Below are 21,681 nucleotides of genomic sequence, written 5' to 3' on the forward strand. Positions count from 1 at the left end.
ACACATATGAACAAGAGGTGGGAGCGAAGGGGAAGCCGTAGCCAGAGGTATTCCTGGGGGTGAGGTGGAGAGAGTGCAGTGCAGGGCGAGTGAGGAAGAGAGTTTTTGATAAAGATAGCAACCCCGCCTCCAGGACGAGGCTCAGGTCTATCATACCGGAGGAGGGAGTAGCCCGGGAGAGATACTATGGAATCAGAGACATCATAAAGGAGGAAAGTTTCTGTTAAGCAGATCACGTCTGGTTTGACAGAAGCAACCTGTATGGAGAGATCAGTTAAGTTTGAACGAAGGCCCCGGATGTTTGAGGTCCATACCGTTAATGAAGAGGAAGGGGGAGCATCAGATACAGAACAGGGGGGAGGAGGGGTAGGGTAAGATGTGGAAGAGGTGGAAGAGGTAGGGAGAGCTGTTGAAGGTGTGTCAGAGATTTCAGAATAGCTCGGAGAAAGGGAAGGATGGGGCGGACAAAAGGTTTGATGGTGATTGGGTGAGCCACAATGAGGTGTTATTTGAGGAGGGGGAAGAGCGAGGCAGAAGGTTGGGGGAGATGGAGGTGAGAGTTTGAAGGGGGAAGAAGCGGGGAGGACGCTTTGAGGAGGGGGAGTGAGAGGGGGGAAATTGAGAAGCAATGAGGGTGGGGAGATTTGAAGGGGAGGGGTGAGGGGGGAGTTTGGGAGGGAAGGGACAAGGGGAGGGATTTGAAAGGGATGGGATATGGGGGAGATTTGGAGGGGAGGGGTGAGGCAGGAGTCTAGGAGGGGAGGGGCAAGGGGGTGTCTTGGCGGGGAGGGGTGAGGGGGTAGTTTAGGAGGGAGGGGGCAAGGGGGGAGATTTGAAAGGGATGGGTGATGGGGAAGATTTGGAGGGTAGGGGTGATGGGGAAGATTTGGAGGGGAGGGGTTATGGGGAAGATTTGGAGGGGAGGGGTGAGATTGGATTTTTGAAAGTGTACGATTTATGGGAAACGAACATTTATTGCAAAATGAGTTTCTTGTGACCTTCGAGTTAAAAATACGTTTAAGGACGCTGGATGGAGGATGGAGTGCAGGAGAGTTTAGGGAATGTAGAAAAAAGGCACTATAGGAGATGGATTTTTTTTTTGGGATGAACTGATTTGGTGAGCAAGTCGAAAGCAGCCTTTTAAAGAAGAAGAAGAAAAAGGTGTTATAAAATATGACGGAATACATAACTTGAGGGGAAAGTGTAAACATTGAAGGTTAATGAGTGAAAACTATCTGGGGAAATGGGGGAGAAACACGTGGTCGAAGAACGAACGAACGAATAAGAATGAATAAACGAATGAGAACAGAGAAAGAAATATTGTTTTTTTTTTTGTTTGTTTTTTTTGAGTTGAGATTTACACAAGGAAGTAGGCTATGGGTGAAAAGACTGGGAATACAGAGAACGAAAGTTATTGGATCACAAACGACGGACCACTGAGAGAAAAACAAAGCCTCAAGGTTGTACAGTGCACACTGTACAAGGCCTTGCTCGCGACACGGCAAACAGACGATCAATTTATGAAAGATAAACACCGAGAAACAACCAAAGTTGCACACAATAACTTCACACACCGAAAGATAAATACAGTTTCGACAAAATACAATTGTGAACAGACTTAACTTCGAAAAACGTGGAGACCGTGTGGAGCTTCGAAAATCCCTGCCGCCGTCTCCAAGATCTCGCGAGATCAACTTTGGGAACCAATTGGGACCCATGAAAAACGGCAAGAACTCAAATATTTTTGCTAACAGCCTCTTAATTAGTGAGATACAGACTAACGAACTTTGGACTAATTAGCGCGACGTCGCGAATTCAAATGGCCATATCTCTAAAAGTATAACACCTAGAGAGCTGGTTTTGGTGTCATTTTAAAGGTATTTTCATGCCCTATGAATTTTTCTGGGCAACATTTTCCTACCTCCAACCACAAAAAAGTTATCACAAAATATAAACTTCAATTGTGAATCCCCAAAAAATGTATCCTTCAAATTTCCTCAAGTTCATCCCAGAGGTACCTTATGATGTCAAGAAGCTTCCACATAAATTTTGTGATGGGCACTCCAATAGTTTCTGAGATATGAGCAATAATGTACATGTACGTATGGCATATAGGTTCGAAAATCAGCATTTGTAATGTATTATACTGAAGGAACTGCGCTCCAACGCGAGTCGAAAGAATTGACGCGACCAAAGACGGAATTCGTCCGAGTTGCTTTATTGAAACAAAACAGCTCAGGTATTCTGACAAGCCCGTTTTTCGGGCAACAATATATATACACATTTATGTCGGGAAGTTTGCCCGGCAAAAGCTATACCGGGCATGCCCGGGTATCAAGGGCGAGCCTTGGAAAGGCGAGTCTGGACCTGCCCGGGCGTGTTTGGCTGCGGCCTGGCAAGTCGAGGCTGGGCGTGCCCGGGCGCTCTGGGCGAGCACTGGAAAGGCGATAGCGGGCATGCCCGGACGCTCTGGGCGAGCCCTGGAAAGGCGATAGCGGGCATGCCCGGACGCTCTGGGCGTGCCCTGGAAAGGCGATAGCGGGCATGCCCGGACGCTCTGGGCGAGCCCTGGAAAGGCGAGAGCGGGCATGCCCGGGAAAGACGAGACCGGGCGTGCCCGGGAGGTTCGGGCGTGCCCGGGAACAGTGAGTCCGGGCATGCCCGGGAGAGGCGCGTCTGGCCGTGTTCTGGCCGGTGCAAGGCGATTATGTACATCCAGCGGTAACCGCTACAATACAATCAATAAGTGAGTTCAAGTACACAGTGTTCACTAACCTGACTTAGGTTCACTAACCAGTGTCACCGATTTTCTTGGTTTTGGATTTCACATATTTATCTGCAGCAAGTCTCTTTTTTGGAATAGGTGATTCTCCAATCAATCCCAAAGACTCATTCAGTGTATTCAGTTCCATTTCAGGAGAATGAAATTCAAACTCCCCTGAACTGCCTGGTATTGGTGATTCACCTCCACCATCATTGTCCTCACTACTGCTAATAGCGCTGCTGGTCACTGGTAATGGTATTTCACTCTGAGTCTCTACCACACCTGGTTGTCTTTTTGCCAGTTTCTTACGACACTGGGTACAGATTTTCTGTGCACTTTGCAGTTTGAGGCTTGGATGAGCGGCTATGGCTTTTTGGCTAACAGCTCTCAAGCCAGACGACTTTGGTTTTTCATGAGCTCCAAAGGGATTGCAGCAGGATTTCTGCTTCAAGATGAACTTTTCCTTGGCAGTCGTCATTTTTCTGCAGCTCCTTCAGAAGTGAACTGCCAATTTCTGTTGGTGGCAGGCCTAAGCATTACACTAAGCCAACTTGGACTTTCCCTGGGGATCTTAGACTGTGAAAGTTGCATCACCTCGACTTACCCACATGGGAAATCCCAGTTGGAATTCCCCAGATGAGAATTCCCCTCAGGCCCAGTTGAAAATGAAAGTATATGATACTTCAAAGCAATTGATGGTTGTTCCCTGTGTTCCCTGTCATGGCTAGGTTAGAATGATTGTATAATACATTACAAATGCTGATTTTCGAACCTATATGCCATACGTACATGTACATTATTGCTCATATCTCAGAAACTATTGGAGTGCCCATCACAAAACTTATGTGGAAGCTTCTTGACATCATAAGGTACATCTGGGATGAATTTGAGGAAATTTGAAGGATACATTTTTTTGGGATTCACGATTGAAGTTTATATTTGGTGATAACTTTTTTGTGATTGGAGGTAGGAAAATGTTGCCCAGACAAATTTATAGGGCATGAAAATACCTTTAAAATTACACCAAAACCAGCTCTCTAGGTGTTATACTTTTAGAGATATGGCCATTTGAATTCGCGACATCGCGCTAATTAGTTCAAAGTTCGTTAACCTGTATCTCACTAATTAAGAGGCTGTTAGCAAAAATATTTGAGTTCTAGCTGTTTTTCATGGGTCCCAATTGGTTCCCAAAGTTTTACAAAAATGTGAGAGATGACGGCAGATTCTTTGATGATTTGACATGGAATGACCCATATGTATGGGTAGGGGATCACATTTGTGAAGTTTCGTGTTGATCGGATAAGGTTTGTTTTTCTATCCAAGATGGCTGCCAAACCACGTGACCGATGACATCATCATTTACAAACTATATGCAACAGTGCTGTTAGATGATATTTGCAAAATTTTGCATCGATAGGGTGAGCGGTTTCAGAGATATAATTATTTAATATTTTCCTTCAATCCAATATGGCTGCCAAACCATGTGACCTATGATGTCATAAATTTAATATTTCGATACAAATTGGGTCATAGATCATGTGCATGCAATTTCATCTTTTTAGGATAACGAATTTGATTAAAACATTTTTGGCTGGTATACCACTTCACATATGTCATCATTATCAAGCTTTTGTTCCCCATTGGGAGTACTTGACAATGTGCCAAGTTAAAAAAAAATTCCATTCAGCGGTTTCCAAGAAATAATTTTTTCATTATTTGCTTTTAATCCAGGATGGCTGCCATACCACGTGACCTATGACAACACAATTATCATAAAAACATTCTGCATGGGTGTCACTCCCACCCTGAAAGTTTCGTCTCAATCGGACATATGGTTGCTGAGAAAAACTAGGTTTAGCCCGTACGGATGGATGGAGGGACAACCCGAAAACATAATGCCTCCAGCGACTTTGTTGGCGGAGGTATAAAAATATAAAATACTTTTAAATGTCAATTTTATTAATTTGTTCTCCATATTTTCTTAATAAAGGTTTGTTAAAAAATTGGATGACAAAAGATCAAATGATGATCATGATGCTCAAATCATGATGATGAAAAAAGCTCAAATGGTAAAAAGGTTATGGCCTTGATGGACATGGACACAGACACGCACACACAACCCTGTCTCCCACAAATGATATAGGAAGGGGACGGGCTGATAAATCCTGGAAATAATAACACTATGTATCCCATAAAATGGGAAAACAAAAACCACTGTGGGAAATAGAACCACCTTTAGAGGCCATTTTTCCCTGCAGAGCAGGGGTTGGCCTTTTTCAGGCACCGTGGTCCCCTTTTTGAAGCAATGTTTTATGGCCGGATGCCCTTCCTGCCGCCAACCCTGCAAGTCGCCTCTTGCAACACACAGGGAATTACCAGTGAACTGGTACTCAATTTGCCGACCTCGGAAGGATGACAGGCTGAGGCAACCCCCCTGGCGTTAATTCAGCGATCGACCGGGATTCGAACCCAGGATCTTAGGATCCCAAGCTGGCACCCTAACCGCTAAGCCAAAGGGAAATGAATAAAGGAATATGAAAACAATTAATATAACCAGTAATCAAAGGGTAATGAAACTTGCATCAAAACAATGTACAAAACTGTTCAAGCCCAATCAATATTTTCATGACGACAAATTTACACCACACAAAGACAGCATTTCTCAATTACTCTTACAAATTCAAATCTAAATAATACTCATGTTTTGCATCAATTTGGCTTAAAAGCCAAACGGAATTGGGCGTTAAATCGGCATTAAATGGTTTCAGCAATGAAGTCAACGTACTGCAGCGAGGCAGATCCTTTCATACATGTGACAGGATTCAAGAGTACAGAAAACGCTCAGAAATTGCATTTCAATACATCATCGACATGATGCTTGTTTGGCACAAAACTTGAACTTCAATTTACTAATGGTTCAGTAATATTAAGGCGTGTAGGGCAGATGATGACTCAAGCACATGTGTGCAAAGGATTGAGGTTTGGCATACCATAGAGTTGAATTTCATCGGATCCTTGCGTCCACCATCTGCAGAAAACCTGGAGAAAAAAAACTTAAGGTAAAAAAAGAAAACAAAGGAATGTCAAACATTACAAGCAAAGAATTCTCCTTGGACTCTTTTCATTGGCAAAGACTCTGAAGATGCACCGACTTCAGTCTTTCTGGAGCGATATATCAAGCTGTAATCATTTTCTGGAGCCCTAACATTTCTGCACATGGATAGTTTATTCGCAAAATAGTGTGTGTGAAAAGTATAATGCCGAACAAAATATTGCACAGAGAAAAACCTCTTGTAACTTAATAAAACTAAGTAATATTGGATTTTAGACTTTAAAATTTCCAGTGGCGTTTCATTCCAGAGTAATTCAACCTGAAATGTCACATTTCTATGAGATATTTGTTCTGGTGAAGACCAGTCAGAAAAGGTTTTACTTTGACCTACAAAATAAATTCTGGGATTCTTGCCCACAACACAAGCACTCCCTTACCATTATGGCGACGAACAACATGCAAACCCATGTTTTTAATAAACCCGTGCTGACTGATTTTAACCAGTTTCAATTAGTTAATAAACCCAGACTTTCTGCCCACCTCCACTCATTTGCTCCTCTCCCCCCCCCCCCCCCCCCCCCAACAGTGGAATAAACTTCCACAATCTCTTAAATCTCATTCTTCCCTACAGGTCAACTTTTTATTTTAATTACATTCGCCTCGCGACCCAAATGGTACCGATACCGACCATAAAATTGTCAGAGAAAACGCTTTCGACGCGAAAACCCCCTCAAAAACCGGGATTGTGAGAAGTTAGCAAGCTGCCAGTATTTGAATATGGTATATCACTGAAAGATTAAGTGGCGCATAGTCATCCGCGACACATCAGAAAGCCCTCGCGACCCTGGGGTTGGGAACCCCTGCTCCAGGTCTTCAAGACAGCTGTTCACCACCATCTCATATAATCCCCAATCCAAAACGATGATCTTTTCTACCCCCATTAACACTCCCTAAGCCCACCTCTTTCCAAGTTTCCAAGTTTTCTTTCCTGAGAGTTTGCTTCTCTATCCATCTTGCCTTCCCCACACACTTGTGCGTCCTCCCCTAACCCACGTCCCTTAATTATCCAAGTCTCCCTCAACACTGCTGTTCGCGTGTTGTGTTTCCCCACTCTGTTTGTATTGTTCCATTTGTCCTGTTACACCTGATCCGTTCCATGTTATAACTGTGTGACGGGCCTTGACTTTATACTGTATCTACAATAAAAGCAATTTATACAGTTGTTGTGATTCCAGCCAATTCATTTGGCTGTGCAAATAAAAATGTGAAACTTTGTTGGAAAAGACCATGCTGGACAGTGACTTAACAGAACAAAGGGGTCAGGAATTTTGAATCAGGTTCCATTGGTGATATTGAGGTAAGCCACGTTGAAATCTCACCCAAAATCGCCTGTGAGTGTGCACAGCAAGAGGGCTCCAAAAACACTCCACAAGGATAAACCACCACGCTCCCAGCTCACGACCAGCACACTCCAGTCCGGACTCCAACACAGAAACACCACACCACCTGTGCGCCGGCAGATATCTGAAGGAAGAATATTACGATTTAACAAAGTTTATGCAAAGTCAAAATAATCAAAATGTGTAGTTACAATATTGCATCTGATTAACCCACCGTTTAGAGGCCATTTTTCCCCGCAAAGCGGGGGTTGGCCTTTTTCGGGGACCGTGGTTGTTGTTGTTTTTTGGTCCCCTTTTTGAAGCAATGTTTTACGGCCGGATGCCCTTCCTGCCGCCAACCCTGTTTGTCGCCTTTTTACGACACACAGGGAATTACCAGTGAACTGGTACTCAATTTGCAGACCTCGGAAGGATGACAGGCTGAGTCAACCCCCCTGGCGTTAATTCAGCGATCGACCGGGATTCGAACCCAGGATCCTTGGATCCTAAGCTGGCACCCTAGCCGCTAACCCAACACCAACACATTCCTCAAAAAAAAAAAATACCAAACGAACAAAGATATTTCAAGCAACTGAAAATAATATGTGAATTTCCACATAGTGACTTCAGAAAGTATTCACCACACCCCTTCACTTTTTCCCAGCAGTTACTGGTTAATGAAAAAGGTTAAAGGTTCCCGGCAGTTACTGGTTCATGAAAAAGGCTGCAAATGGCAACACCGCAACGAGGAATTGTTTCAATGGGGAGAAAGGGGAATAGGTTCCTGGTGGTTCCTGATTCATAGGGGCAATTTTTAAAGTTTAAAATGTCTTCAACCATGAATGCACATGATTACAGTTGCATAAAAAATTCTTGCAAAAAATTTAAAAAAAAATAAAAACCACAACACCAGTTAACATTTACAATTGATTGAAGGAATGCACTTACAGTTTACCAAAAGTACTCAACTATACCGTACCATGAAACTAAAAAAAACAACATCATGTACCGTTTCAATTTTTTATTGCACAAGCACACGCAACAATGATGATGATGATGATGATGATGATGATGATGATGATGCTGATGGTGGTGGTGATGATGATGATGATGATGGTGGTGATGATGATGATGATGATGATGATGATAATGATGATGATGATTTAAAAAAAAGTATTAACAAGTACACATACATTCAAAGTACACCGCCCCCTTGCCAAATAATTAAATATCCTACAGCTTGGCATTGCCGGGGCGTCTCCGGCGCCCAGCAATACCGCAGTGCAGCTCATTGAGGCTGCATTGGGAGGGAGAGGTGTACACTAATTGATTGATTAATTGTATAATTAAAATCAATAAAAGATTATCACAAAATATTTTCATAATCAATTGCATAATCGCATAACTAAACCACTAGTGCTTCATCCGAAGATGTATCTTTTAGAAATTTAATTAAATAAGTCATTTATAAAAAATTAAATAATTAATTGATTACTCAATAAATAATTAATCGATTAATCAATAAATAATTAATTGATGAAATGATTAATCAATAAATCAAAAATATCCTTGATAGCCACATCACTTGGTCACTCATGTCCAAATATTAGCTTCCCAGCTCAAAAGGTGCCTGAGATATTGGCCAAATGAGAAAGAAAATAAATAAATGATTAATAATGAAAATAAATAAATAATAATCATAAAAAAATTAAATTATTAATCAATTTGGTCAGAGAACACATAAACTACCACTATTTCATCAGAATCTGTAACTTTAAAAAAAAAAATTTTTGTCATTAATCTAATAATTAAATAATTAATCGATTAATTGATTAATTAATAAATCAAAAATATCCTTTGCAGCCAAATCACCTGGTCATTGGCATGTCCAAATGTCAGCTTCCTAACTCAAAAGGTGCCTGAGTTAATGGTCAGAAGAGAAAGGAAATTTGATTAATTAAATAAGTACTTAATTAATCGCTAATAATTAAATAACTCCTCAATTTATTGATTAATAAAAATATAAAAAATACCGTTTTTGACAAAAGACTTGCTCACTATTGTGCCGAAATTTCAGCTTCCTAGCTCAAAGGATGGCTGAGATATCGCCCGGACAAACAAGAAAGAAAGAAAACAAGAAAGAAAACAAGTACACATACATTCAAAGTACACCGCCCCATGCCAAATAATTAAATATGCTGCAGCGCGGCATTGCCGGGGCGCCTCCGGCGCCCGGCAATACCGCAGTGCAGCTCATTGAGGCTGCATTGGGAGGGAGAGGTGTACACTAATTGATTGATTAATTGTATAATTAAAATCAATAAAAGATTATCACAAAATATTTTCATAATCAATTGGCTAATCGCATAACTAAACCAGTAGTGCTTCATCCGAAGATGTATCTTTTAGAAATTTAATTAAATAAGTCATTTATAAAAAATTAAATAATTAATTGATTACTCAATAAATAATTAATCGATTAATCAATAAATACTTAATAGATGAAATGATTAATCAATAAATCAAAAATATCCTTTATAGCCACATCACTTGGTCACTCATGTCCAAATATTAGCTTCCCAGCTCAAAAGGTGCCTGAGATATTGGCCAAATGAGAAAGAAAATAAATAAATGATTAATAATGAAAATAAATAAATAATAATCATAAAAAAATTAAATTATTAATCAATTTGGTCAGAGAACACATAAACTACCACTATTTCATCAGAATCTGTAACTTAAAAAAAAAAAATTTTTTTGTCATTAATCGAATAATTAAATAATTAATCGATTAATTGATTAATTAATAAATCAAAAATATCCTTTGCAGCCAAATCACCTGGTCATTGGCATGTCCAAATATCAGCTTCCTAACTCAAAAGGTGCCTGAGTTAATAATGGTCAGAAGATAAATGAAATTTAATTAATTAAATAAGTACTTAATTAAACGCTAATAATTAAATAACTCCTCAATTAATTGATTATTCAAAAAACAAAAAATACCGTATTTGACAAAGGACTTGCTCACTACTGTGCCGAAATTTCAGCTTCCTAGCTCAAAGGATGGCTGAGATATCGTCCGGACAACCAAGAAAACAAACAAGAAACCAGAGTGAAAACTGAGTACTCTCTTTCAGCGTGCGTCACTGCCGAGCCCCCTTCGGTGCCCGGCAATGACGATTTGCAATGCCTGGAGGTGGCATAGGAAAGGAGCGGTGTACAACAAACAAGAAAGAAAGAAACCAGAGTGAAAACTGAGTACTCTCTTTCAGCGTGCGTCACTGCCGAGCCCCCTTTGGTGCCCGGCAATGACGATTTGCAATGCCTGGAGATGGCATAGGAAAGGAGCGGTGTACAAAATGCAGTGAACTCCTCGAAGTTTGAAGACGACCCAAGCAAGGGTGCTGCAGAATCGTGCACTGAGGAGGAGGCAGGAGAGATAGGAGAGGGTGCAGGTGAGGATGCTGAGTCTTCCTCTGAGAGGGAGGCAGGAGAGGGTGCTGATGGTCTGTCTTGAGGTGGAGGGACCAGGGTGGAAGAAATGCGTGATGGAGAGATGTCTGGCAGATTGCCATAGGTTTGTGAAGCTCTTTCTATTGGAGCAGCACGTCATCCAACCACCTCTTAAATTTGAGGTAACGCTCCATGACCGGGTCAGCAACTTGCACCCTGTCGGCAATTGCCCGCATGTCTTGCAGCACACCTCATCCAGGAAGTTGACCGCAAATTCCTGGGTGAGGTTGGATCTCAGCACTTCTTCCTCCTCATCACTGCCTGCCTCCTTCTCCTCCTCCTCTTCACCTAGGAAACCTTGGTAATGGCCTCCAACTCCTCCTCGGTGAGCTCGTCGCCATGCGAGGCGATAAGATCCACCAACTCCACAGGCTGCATGTCATCAAATCCTTCCACTCCCACCTGCCGTGCCAACCTGACAATTTCATGGCTCTCCTCTGTGTTGTCTGGAAATCCTGTGAAGTTTTTCACTCCCTGTAGCCAGCCACCGGTTGCGGCAGCAATAGTTGATGGTGGAGGCTCTCACCTCATCCAGTGACTCCTTGATGGCACTGATGCAGTGGGCAATGTTGAACTCTTCCCAACCCTGCCTGACGGTGAGCCCTGGGTCCGCCCTGGCTCCATCGCATCCAAAATGCGGGGAAAGGTGTGGTGGGTGTAATAAGTTTTAAATGTGGAGATTACACCTTCGTTGAGCAGCTGCAGCAGGGAGGCGGTGTTGGGCAGCAGGAAGATCACCTCGACATTCGGGTCAGCCATGTCCAGGTCCAGGGGGTGGCCAGGAGCGTTGTTGATGAGCAGGAGAACCTTTAAGTTTAAAGCAAGCTTTTCTTTTTTCTTTTTTTTTTTCACCAGATGCCTTTCCACCTGAGGGGCAAAACAATCATGAAACCAGTCCATGAAGATTGCTGCCGTCACCCACGCTTTCCTGTTGGACCTCCAAAACACGAGCTGCGCGTGTTTGTTCTTGCTCTTGATAACATGTGGTTTCAGGGAATGGTACAACATCATGGGTTTTGTCATACACGATGTGGACATTTGGAAATACACGATGTGGTCAACATATAACCAACATCATACACGATTGTCCTTTTGCGTTTGCGCAGGGAAGAGATATCTGATCCTTTCTGACTTTCAATCCCGATGCAGTCCCCTCACGCTTCAAGATTAAAGTTCTCGTAGGCATCTTTTTCCAGAAGAGGCCAGTCTCGTCTGCATTGAAGACCTGCTCTGGGCGGTATCCCTTCTCATTGATCAGCCTCGCGAGTTGAGCAGGAAATGCTTTGGCTGGGTCGTGGTCAGCGGAGGCATGCTCCCATGTGAGATTTACATTTTTGAGACCGTACCACTCCTGGAAGCGGTGAAACCATCCCATGCTCGCTATGAATGAACGAGGGCTGCTCGTACAATCATCTCTCAGCGCATCATTCATGCTCTCACCTCCCACGCCAATCATATGCTCGTAAATAAGTTTTGCATTTGTACGAATTAGAGGTCAACTCAAAGGCCTTCTCCATCCTTTCTATGTGGTTGTCCCGGAACTGGGCGACTACGTTGGTGCTTGGTCCAGTGCTCACTGCAACAATATCTCGGATCACCTTTTCACTCTTCTGTATGGAGTGAATGGTGGATTCATTGATGCTGCAATGCCTGCCCACAGAGGCCACGTTCTCTCTCTCCTCTTGAAAGCTGGTCAAGCAGCTCCATTTTCTGGCTCAAGCTCATCACTTTCTTCTGCCTCTTGAGTCAACACATCTCCAGCACTGGTCTTGCGCTTGGGAGCCATGACAGAATGCTGAGCAGAGCGAGAGGCAAAACACAGGTCAAAGCAACGAGACGAGAAGAATGATTGAGACCCAGAAACCGATGAACATAATTCCGCACGCGGGTATTGTGGGTAGCTGCAGGAGGGGTGAGTAGTCTGCCCATTGTTTGTGGGGGGTGTTATCGGGTGATACTGTCTTCGGCAGCTAGTAATAGATGCAGTGAGGCGTTTTCATTGTGTAACAGCTCGGATGATGCCATATTGAGTAGCTGCTATTTGCACCAATAGATGTTGTGGAGTGTTTTCATTCTATAACTCATGGGGCATAACGTGTTACGCAGCAGGTGGTAGATGCAGTGAAGCATTTTCATTGTGTAACATCTCGGATGATGCCGTATGAAGCAGCTGCTATAGCATTAACAGATAAGTGGAGTGTTTTCATTCCATAACTAGAGGGACATAATGTGCTACGCAGCGAGTGGTAGATGGGGTGAAGCATTTTCCTTGTGTAACTGCTCGGATGATGCTGTATGTTGCAGCTGCTAATTGCATTAATATATGTGGTGGAGTGTTTTCATTCTGTACAGCAACTCATGGGGGATGACATGCCACACAGCTGGTGAAACATCCCACGAAGCGATGTTTAGAGTGTGAATGGTGGGACATCCTGCGAAGCTCGCTTATAGCACGGCTAAAATGTTTGTGGCCACAAAAAACTGTGAAAACGCAAAGCATCAGCTACAGCCCTTTCTTTTGGGTTTCCTCGTTGAGTTCCTTCATTTGGGTTTGGAGCTGGTGCGTTATGTTGCTCTATTGGCCCCTCAGACAAGATGGCAGGTTTGTAGAAGCATTCTCGATGAGGCCTCACTAAATTCCTTACAATCTTAACACTACCTCCTTTGACTTATAATTATCCCCCTATGAATAAAAACTAAAACCCTGTTAGCTTTACGTGTAGCTTTTCTTACTCGATAATGGGATTGATTAAGACAGAGGAACATACCGAACTAGAAATTACAATTTGATGCGAGTGCATCAATGGATATGCCTCCACCCACATTATATGTAAAACCACTTGCTTTTGATCTCAATTAAAGGTCACATGAAAAATTTAAGGTCCTGCATGATAGAGAGGGTAAGAGAGAGGGAGAGAGAGAGAGAGTAAGGGGGGAGGGACAGAGAGGGGGGGAGAGAGAGAGAGAGAGAGAGAGAGGGAGAGGGAGAGAGAGAGAGAGAGACAGATAAGTTGAAGAGAGATAATAACATTGCTTCTAACTCAAGTAATCGTCTGCAAAATGATTTTCAAAAGGTCACTTGACCTCTGACTTGTTCAATTAAAAATTGAATAAGTTCATATTTGTATTATACGACATAGTTATGGCAAGTTTGATCAAAATCCTTCAGCAGTTCACAGGGTTTAGGGGTACCTAAAATCTACTACCTTCAGCTATAAGGTCACATGGCTTTTGATCCTTCGAACCCAAAATCGAATCAGTTTATCTCTGCATCCTAATATGCCTTTGTACCAAGTTTGTTAAAAATCCCTTCAGTGGTTCACAAGTTATTGTGGTGACAAAAATTAATCATGGACGGACAACCTGAAAAGATGATGCCTTCAAAAATAAACTTGTGGCAGAGCAATAAAAAGAGAAACGCAAAACAAATCAAATAGTGAGAAAAAGTACCAACAATAATTCCAATAAAGAAAGAAGCAAGAGCAGATTGTCAAGCAGCAGAGGTAGAGAAAAGTTTTATGATAGCCTAAGAGGGTAGAAAAGGCTAAAAGAGGAAAACAGAACCAAAAGTAAGATGGTAAACCGCATGAGACTGAAACGACAAGTGCTCAAAGCTTACCTGGAAAGTCCTGTGCTGTAAGCTCAAGAGTATGTGACAAATGTAGTGCTCCCGTGATGATGTCCATTGTATATACAAGTACAGCACCACTGGAGAAAGACGATACCAAGCAATAAAAACGAAACAATTACAGCCACCCCATCTCAAATAAAATGACAATATCTCCTTTCCTTTTTCGCTCGCATTTGCAAACAAACTACACTTACCTGGCACAGCCAAAAGCAAGTAGCCGGTATTTGCTGTTGATGGCCACACAAGTCCCGTCGCTCACCTCCTGGGCCAAAACCCCATACACTTGCTATACAACAGAAATGGAAAAAAGGATAAATTCAATTGCGCTACTGTGCTTGTAAGTATCAAGCTTCTGAATAATATATATCACCCTAAAGTAACGCACCTCAGTGTTATGACCACTGCCCGCAGTGAGAAAACCAGCACGCCCATCAGCGAGTACAGCAGCAAAGCCAGTAAGCGTCGGGGCAAACTCAAGGCAGCGAACATGTGCACCTTCTCCAGTAAGTACAGGTCCTACACAAAATAGGTAAGAAATAACTTTTCTGAGCTCTGTTAGAAGAATTTGCAGACTTTTTGGGAAAGATTTCTGAGCCCCCCCCCCCCCACCCCCCCTAACTAAAGCAAAGTTGCATTCTAAATCTGTGGACAGAACTGCCCACTACTAAAAGCTGTGTCAACCACCACACTGCTACCCACAAGATGTGTCTGCCTACAAAGGCTTAAAAAACCTTAATGGAAATGCCAGCAACCCTCCCCACACAGTTCTGCATGGCAACATAAGGGAATCAATCCACGGACACATTTCTAGCTCACTGGCTGTGATTGCAAAAAGAGGCTTCTAAAGCCTGTATAGGCTGAATGATACCGTGGTTAGCAATGTAGCAGCTAACATTGCTTTTAGTAGTGAGGGGTCATCTTTCCTAGACTGCAAATAGGCCGGAAGTTGCATTTTAACTTTATTTTCTTCTTCACAGCTACAATAGAAAAACATTGTTAACCGTGTAATGGATGGCTAGAGAGTGGATATGTGGCAGGTGCCCATTTTATTGGTCAGGACCCTTGCAGAAAGTACTGGCGTGGCACATGGGTTCACAGTCACCATTTCAGTGCAAAAGTGCTACTTGGATGTAATCCATCACGGAACTGTTTGCCAGCTCAACTCTCTTGAGAATTTCCCTCCACACTGATGATAGCCACCTAGCCAGAAATATATGTGTGGATTGATTCCCTTCCCAAAATTGGGGAAAGGGCTAACAGATCTCACTGTTATCTCTGAGGGCCTTTCACTCACTCACCGCAGGCAGGTAGGTGGTCTTTCTGTCTTCTACCGACTCCTCTCCGGCCTTGCTCCCCCAGCTCTCTCTGTGCTCTGTCCCCCAAATATTCCTACAGGTCGCACAAGATCTGCCAGCAACCCTCTTATGGTTAAACTGCCGAAATCTCGGCTCTCTGCTCACCTTCACTCTTTCATTCCTCTTTTCTCCCACCTCTGGAACAAACTCCCACACTCCCTTCAATCACACTCCTCCCTCCAGGTCTTTAAAACAGCTGTTCACCACCATCTCTTATCTTCCCCCATCCAAAACCTTGATCTTTTCTACCCCCACTAATTCACCCCAGATCCACGTTGTTTGAAATTCCAACTTCTTTCCTGGAAGTCCTGGCAGTGTCCATATGTTTTATACCTCTCCCACCCCCCCCCCCCCCTTTCCCATGCCTCCCCCCCAAAGCCCTCTCCCTCCCACAGTTCTCTCCATGTCTCCATGTCTCTCAGTCCCTGCTCTCAAATGTTGTGTTTGTGTCCTTCCCCCTCTCTCCCCATCTTGTCTACCGCTCCCGATGTTATATGTTTTATGTGTCTGTTTGTCTTTCTGTGTGATTAATGTTCGCTCTTTCACGAGCCTCGATCTTGTATACCAAAAAAACAAAAAAAAAAAACAAAAAAAAAAACAGAAAGACCTGTGAAAGCCTATGTAAGCTATCTGAAACTGAACATTACAGTGTAGTCTTTCAGCAGTGAATGGTTCTGCGTCTTTCAAAGACTACAACTAAGTTGGAGATTACAAACACGCAAAATACATATGAATTAAAAGGATATAAGTAGACAATGGAAAAATCAGCATTGCGCATCATATTTGAATCCAGTATTCAAGTTGCTTGAGCTACGTGCTCAGAAAGGAGCACTAAACAGGCAAACGGATTTTTTTTTGTGGGTTATACACATGTTTTGATGAAAACATGTGAATTGCGAAAGATGATGGGAATAGAGCCTGTGATTGATGCTGTGAAGAGGAACAGGTTGAGATAGTTTGGTCATGTGTTGAGGAAGGATGAAAGTGACTGGTTGAGAAGAGTGATGGGAATGAATGTAGAAGGAAGTAGAGGACGGGGAAGACCGAGAAAGACTTGGCTAAAGGTGGTGGAAGAAGAAATGCGGGCAAGGGGGTTAACAAGGGGAGATGCAGAAAATAGGGCAAAATGGAGAAGATTGTCATGGGGACCGCAAGGCTAACCCCCACTCTAGCAGGGAAAATGGCCTTAAAATGCATGTTGTTGTTGTTGTTGTTTTGTTACACACATGTTTCTGGCAATGGTATTTATTGACTGTTAGAGACGAGCTCAACTCAACCAACAACTCCCAAACACATGTACTCTTCCCGAGATGCAGATGGTGTCTTGTGAAACAAACCACGGGAAGACTGCAGGTCCATGGCAAAAGGGATGGTGCAGAGGTGCAGAGACTTGGTACCATTAGTTAAACCATCCCAGCGTACATGATGCAAAACCCCATCAGCTGTCGCCACCACCAACACACTTGGAAGCGCCACCATACTACAATACACACAAAAAGGTAGGTTAAAATACTAGATGGAGAAAAATAAAAAAATATGCAGGTGAAGATGCGGTCATTTTTTTTTTCCTTGAGGTGAAGAACTAATTGCCATACTCCAAATATTCCAGCAATGTAAATCAGGAAATGAGGAAAATTTCAAGAATAATGAGGGATTGGAGAGGGGAAGAAGCAAGGACCGAGGTTCTGATCCATTTACAGTTTTTTTTTTTTTTTTTTTTTTTTTTTTTTTTTTTTGTATACAAGGTCGAGGCTCGTGAAAGAGCGAACATTAATCACACAGAAAGACAAACCGACACATAAAACATATAACATAGGGAGCGGTAGACAAGATGGGGAGAGAGGGGGAAGGACACAAACACAACATTTGAGAGCAGGGACCGAGAGTGCCACCCGTTTTGGACTTAATGAACCCAAAAACAAGTTTGGGCAATTAAATGAAAATTTCATGAATCGATTAACCATTTACTCCCTGTTATACAAGTTTGAAATAAATTTATAATCAACAATAATTACAAGAAAAACAAAAACCACAAACACACAAAATGCAACATGTACAAAAACGGCACGAAGTAGAGCACATACCTCCAACAGGTTGAACAGTTTACATTTTGTATCCCACTGAAAGGCCGGATCTGGATCCGGACCTGAGGCAAAATCTAATCAGCTTGTTCTTGTCAACGACCCAAATCATCCACAAAGTTTACTGGGATAATACAGCCTTTCAGGCATAATATAGCCTCCACCAACAACAAACAAGGTATTCAAACTGAACTGCATAAAGCACAATAGATGAAATCAACAGAACGTTGATCGAGATATGCTAACCACCGTGGGAAATAAGGAGAAGCTGACGTTTTAGTTGCTCACCGTTAGTTGGAGCAACCGAGCAAGATTGGATAGCGGGGAAGGTTGATTATAGGGTAGGAGTGAGTCAGAGGTGCGTGCATTAGAGGCATGTCAGGGATCTGGGTGCTCGTGCAATGGGAATGACTCATTTTAACACCTGGCAGAAGGGAGGCTCAAGGTCCAGGAATGAAAAGTCAAGAGGACAGGGTATGGGGAAAAGGGGGAAATAATGGGGACACAAAAAAATGGCTAGAGAAGAGGGATCGTAAATAAATAAACCAAAAAAATAGAACGGCACTCGTGGCACTCAGTCTCACCTCACGCGCTCATTCTGAACAAAAATACCATCGTTAACTGAACACGCTACGGTCATTGCCTACTGCTATTATGGCCTATATACCCATATCATCCATGCATCCTATTATGTCACATATTTTCTTGGCAAGTGTTATAAAGGCTATAAATTTAATTCTTCACTCACATTAGGTCATCAACTAGATATATGAAATGTCAAGATTTTTGGACAAGGATTTCAATTTAACCAATTATGGATGGAATACCACTACACCAATGATATCATTATCGCCATATGACATGGGGAGTTGATGACATATGCCAAGTTTCAATTTTTTTCGTTGAGTGGTTTCAGAGAAGATGATGTTCAATTTTTTCCCTTTAATCCAATATGGCTGCCATACCATGTGACATATGACATCAGAGTTAGCAATAAAGTATTCTCCATGGGGAGTCCTTCCTATGTTTAAACTTTTGCATTGATCGGACAGGCGGTTGCAGAGAAAAGATTTTTAAAGCGAAAATATATGGACACACGCGCACACATGCACAGCAAAAGTCTAGTATCTCCTTTGGGCAAGACCAAAAAAAAGTGTACAAGGAAAAGAGAGAGAATAAATGGAAGAAGAAAAGGAAAGAAGATAACAGGAGAGAGGAATAAAAGTGAAGGGGAGAGGTAAGATAGATAAAACTGATATTGAATAAAATAAAGGGAAAAACGTGAGGAAATGGATTGAAAAGTTGTAAAAGATGGGAGGTCCATGTGAATGAAAAGCACTCATTAACTCCGTGGGGAGCTAAACATGCCAATCGTGAGGATAGGTCGTGTTCTTTGCACCTTTGACTGTCTGTGGTACAGACATGGAGATAAAACACCTTGAAAGAAATGAGGGGCAGTTATGGGGAAACCAAGGCCGTTACAAGATAGTTCTGTAACAACTTGAAGTTTCTCTGGTTGATATACTTGACTCGTAGGTTAATGTGAATGCGATCTCTTCTTCAGTTTTCTCAGAATATTTTTCTCCGAAGGGATAATATGCCTGTAACGTCAGCTTCGCGTTGATTCCCATGGCGGGTTAGCATAAAGGTTATATGGATTCAACCTATTCTTCTATCTGTCGGTTGACAAAAAAAAAAGTGGCACGAGCCTTCATAATCAAGACTAGTTTCCCATTATAGATAAAGCACATTAGCGCTTGCCAAGGAAAAATATCTCATAACGACAAAGTGGAATTTTATTTATACCAATTAGCCCTCGGCATCATGTGCGCACCGTACTCGGTCTGCAGAAGAATAATCATTGCAACGGCACAAATTGATACAGACAGTTAATTTTCGCTTCATTGAACAACATAATTTATTCCACATCTATCTATAATTCCAGTAATCTCTGTGTGTATGCGACCGCTGTTTCTCGACAACTACCGGTCCGATATACTTGAAACTTGCCAGGTATATTGCTGGGGACCCGAGGATGTGCCTTTTCAAGGTTTCATATTAATCGGACAAGTAGTTACCGAGCTATGTCCAAAAAACGATTCGACCAATCAGAGAGCAGCGAGCTACCGAGCTATGGCGATTTAGCCGTTCGCCGTTCGCTTTGGCTTTGCGAATGGACCAAACCATTTCATGTAAATAGAGGGGGGGGTTCTACCGTACTCGCAAGCCGTTCGCTTTGGCTTTGCGAATGGACCAAACCATTTCATGTAAATAGAGGGGGGGGTTCTACCGTACTCGCAAGCCGTTCGCTTTGGCTTTGCGAATGGACCAAACCATTTCATGTAAATAGAGGGGGGGGATATAATTTTAGATATATATATAGTACGGGCATGCCCTAGTTTATGAAAAGAATATAGAACATTTATAACAAGAAAAAGAGCAATGTTCAATTTGCAAACATTGCAACATTTGCAAACTGCATTTGCAAAATCAGACATTGCAAACCCTCACCAGGATGTATTTTCAGTGGTTTTTTAAGGCTTTTGTGTTAAAACAAATATGGCGGCCGAACCACGTGACCGATGACGTCATAAAAAAATTTCTACACCAATTTATTCCTACATTATGCTCAAGAAATTAATCTTGATCGGATGAAGTTTTGTACTTGTCGAATTATGGCGTCATACTGGAGGCACCTCTGACATCATCATCAACATATTTTATTCCCCTTGGAGAGTTCTTTACAATGAGCCATGTCTCAATTTTTTCTATTCAGCCCTTTCGGAGATATAGAGGTGCAACGTTTTTCGGTTTTTCCAAGATGGTGGCCGAACCACGTGACCGATGACGTCATTATTTATTTTTTTCTCCGCCAGTTTATGCCGACATGGCGCTCAAGAAATTTCATCTTGATTGGATGAAGTTTTGTACTTGTCGAATTATGACATCATAATGGAGGCACCTATGACATCATCATTAACAGATTTTATTCCCCATGGAGAGTTCTTCACAATGAGCCATGTCTCAATTTTTTCTATTCAGCGCTTTCCGAGATATAGAGGTGCAACGTTTTTCGGTTTTTCCAAGATGGCGGCCAAACCACGTGACCTATGACATCATAATTATCATTAAAAAATTCTACAGGTGGGGTTGCACCTATGGTGAAAGTTTCCTGTCGATCGGACCAACGGTTGCAGAGAAAATCATATTTATTCTGTGCGGACAGACAGACAAACAAACAGACTCAAATGCAATACCCTCTCCTCTGGTGAGGGTAACTAGCACAATATTTTAACTACAAAAAGGTTAAAATGCATGTTTTTCCCACAAGTGCTGTACAATGGCATAACCATTGTCATCAGGCCAATATGCGTAAAGTTAAGTCTGAGGGCCTAGGCAAGAACGGCATACTGGCGATACTTGCAAAATGTGCAATAACAATACGCAGAGACCCATTATAAGTCATACTTCATGTTATCCAATATCATGGCAGTATCAGCCAATTAACAACACAGCTTTGCAATGCCTCAACAATTCCATCAGACCATGAAGTGGTAACATTTTTGGCAACAATGGAAAATAATCATCACTGGATAATTCCAACATCTGATTTTCTGTCACTCCACTGACATTCCATGCTGTTTCTGGGCAGTGATCCAGAACTTTGCATCCAATCACACTGCCATTTATTTGGATGTCATGTATACTCAATCAATGATACACAACTATCACCACCAAAATAGATAACATGGATATTGAACAATGATAACAATGAACAATCATGGATATTGAAGCAAAAAACAATAAACTGTGTTCATTGGGTTGTCAACTGTCAATATTAACAAGCTTTGGTGGAAAGAACAGACACAAATAAGTGATAAAGTAGAAAGGCACAGCTCTAATTTA

At 42.2% G+C, this 21,681-nt stretch overlaps 1 protein-coding gene across 2 annotated transcripts in view; it reads right to left on the reverse strand.

Moving 5' to 3' along the window:
• RIC1 (RIC1 partner of RAB6A GEF complex) overlaps positions 1–21,681 on the reverse strand; it is a 159,906-nt gene that overhangs the window by 81,962 nt on the left and 56,263 nt on the right. For both annotated transcript variants that reach the window (XM_068136483.2, XM_068136477.2), the window contains exons 5-10: positions 17,032–17,174; positions 14,725–14,855; positions 14,534–14,625; positions 14,328–14,416; positions 7,196–7,340; positions 5,755–5,803 (exon numbers count right to left, since the gene is read on the reverse strand). In XM_068136483.2, the coding sequence (XP_067992584.2) occupies positions 5,755–5,803; positions 7,196–7,340; positions 14,328–14,416; positions 14,534–14,625; positions 14,725–14,855; positions 17,032–17,174 (649 nt within the window). The remainder of the gene's footprint in view (positions 1–5,754; positions 5,804–7,195; positions 7,341–14,327; positions 14,417–14,533; positions 14,626–14,724; positions 14,856–17,031; positions 17,175–21,681) is intronic.

Source organism: Myxine glutinosa, chromosome 1, assembly GCF_964187855.1.
Source record: "Myxine glutinosa chromosome 1, kmMyxGlut1.1, whole genome shotgun sequence".
Lineage (NCBI taxonomy): Eukaryota > Metazoa > Chordata > Myxini > Myxiniformes > Myxinidae > Myxine > Myxine glutinosa.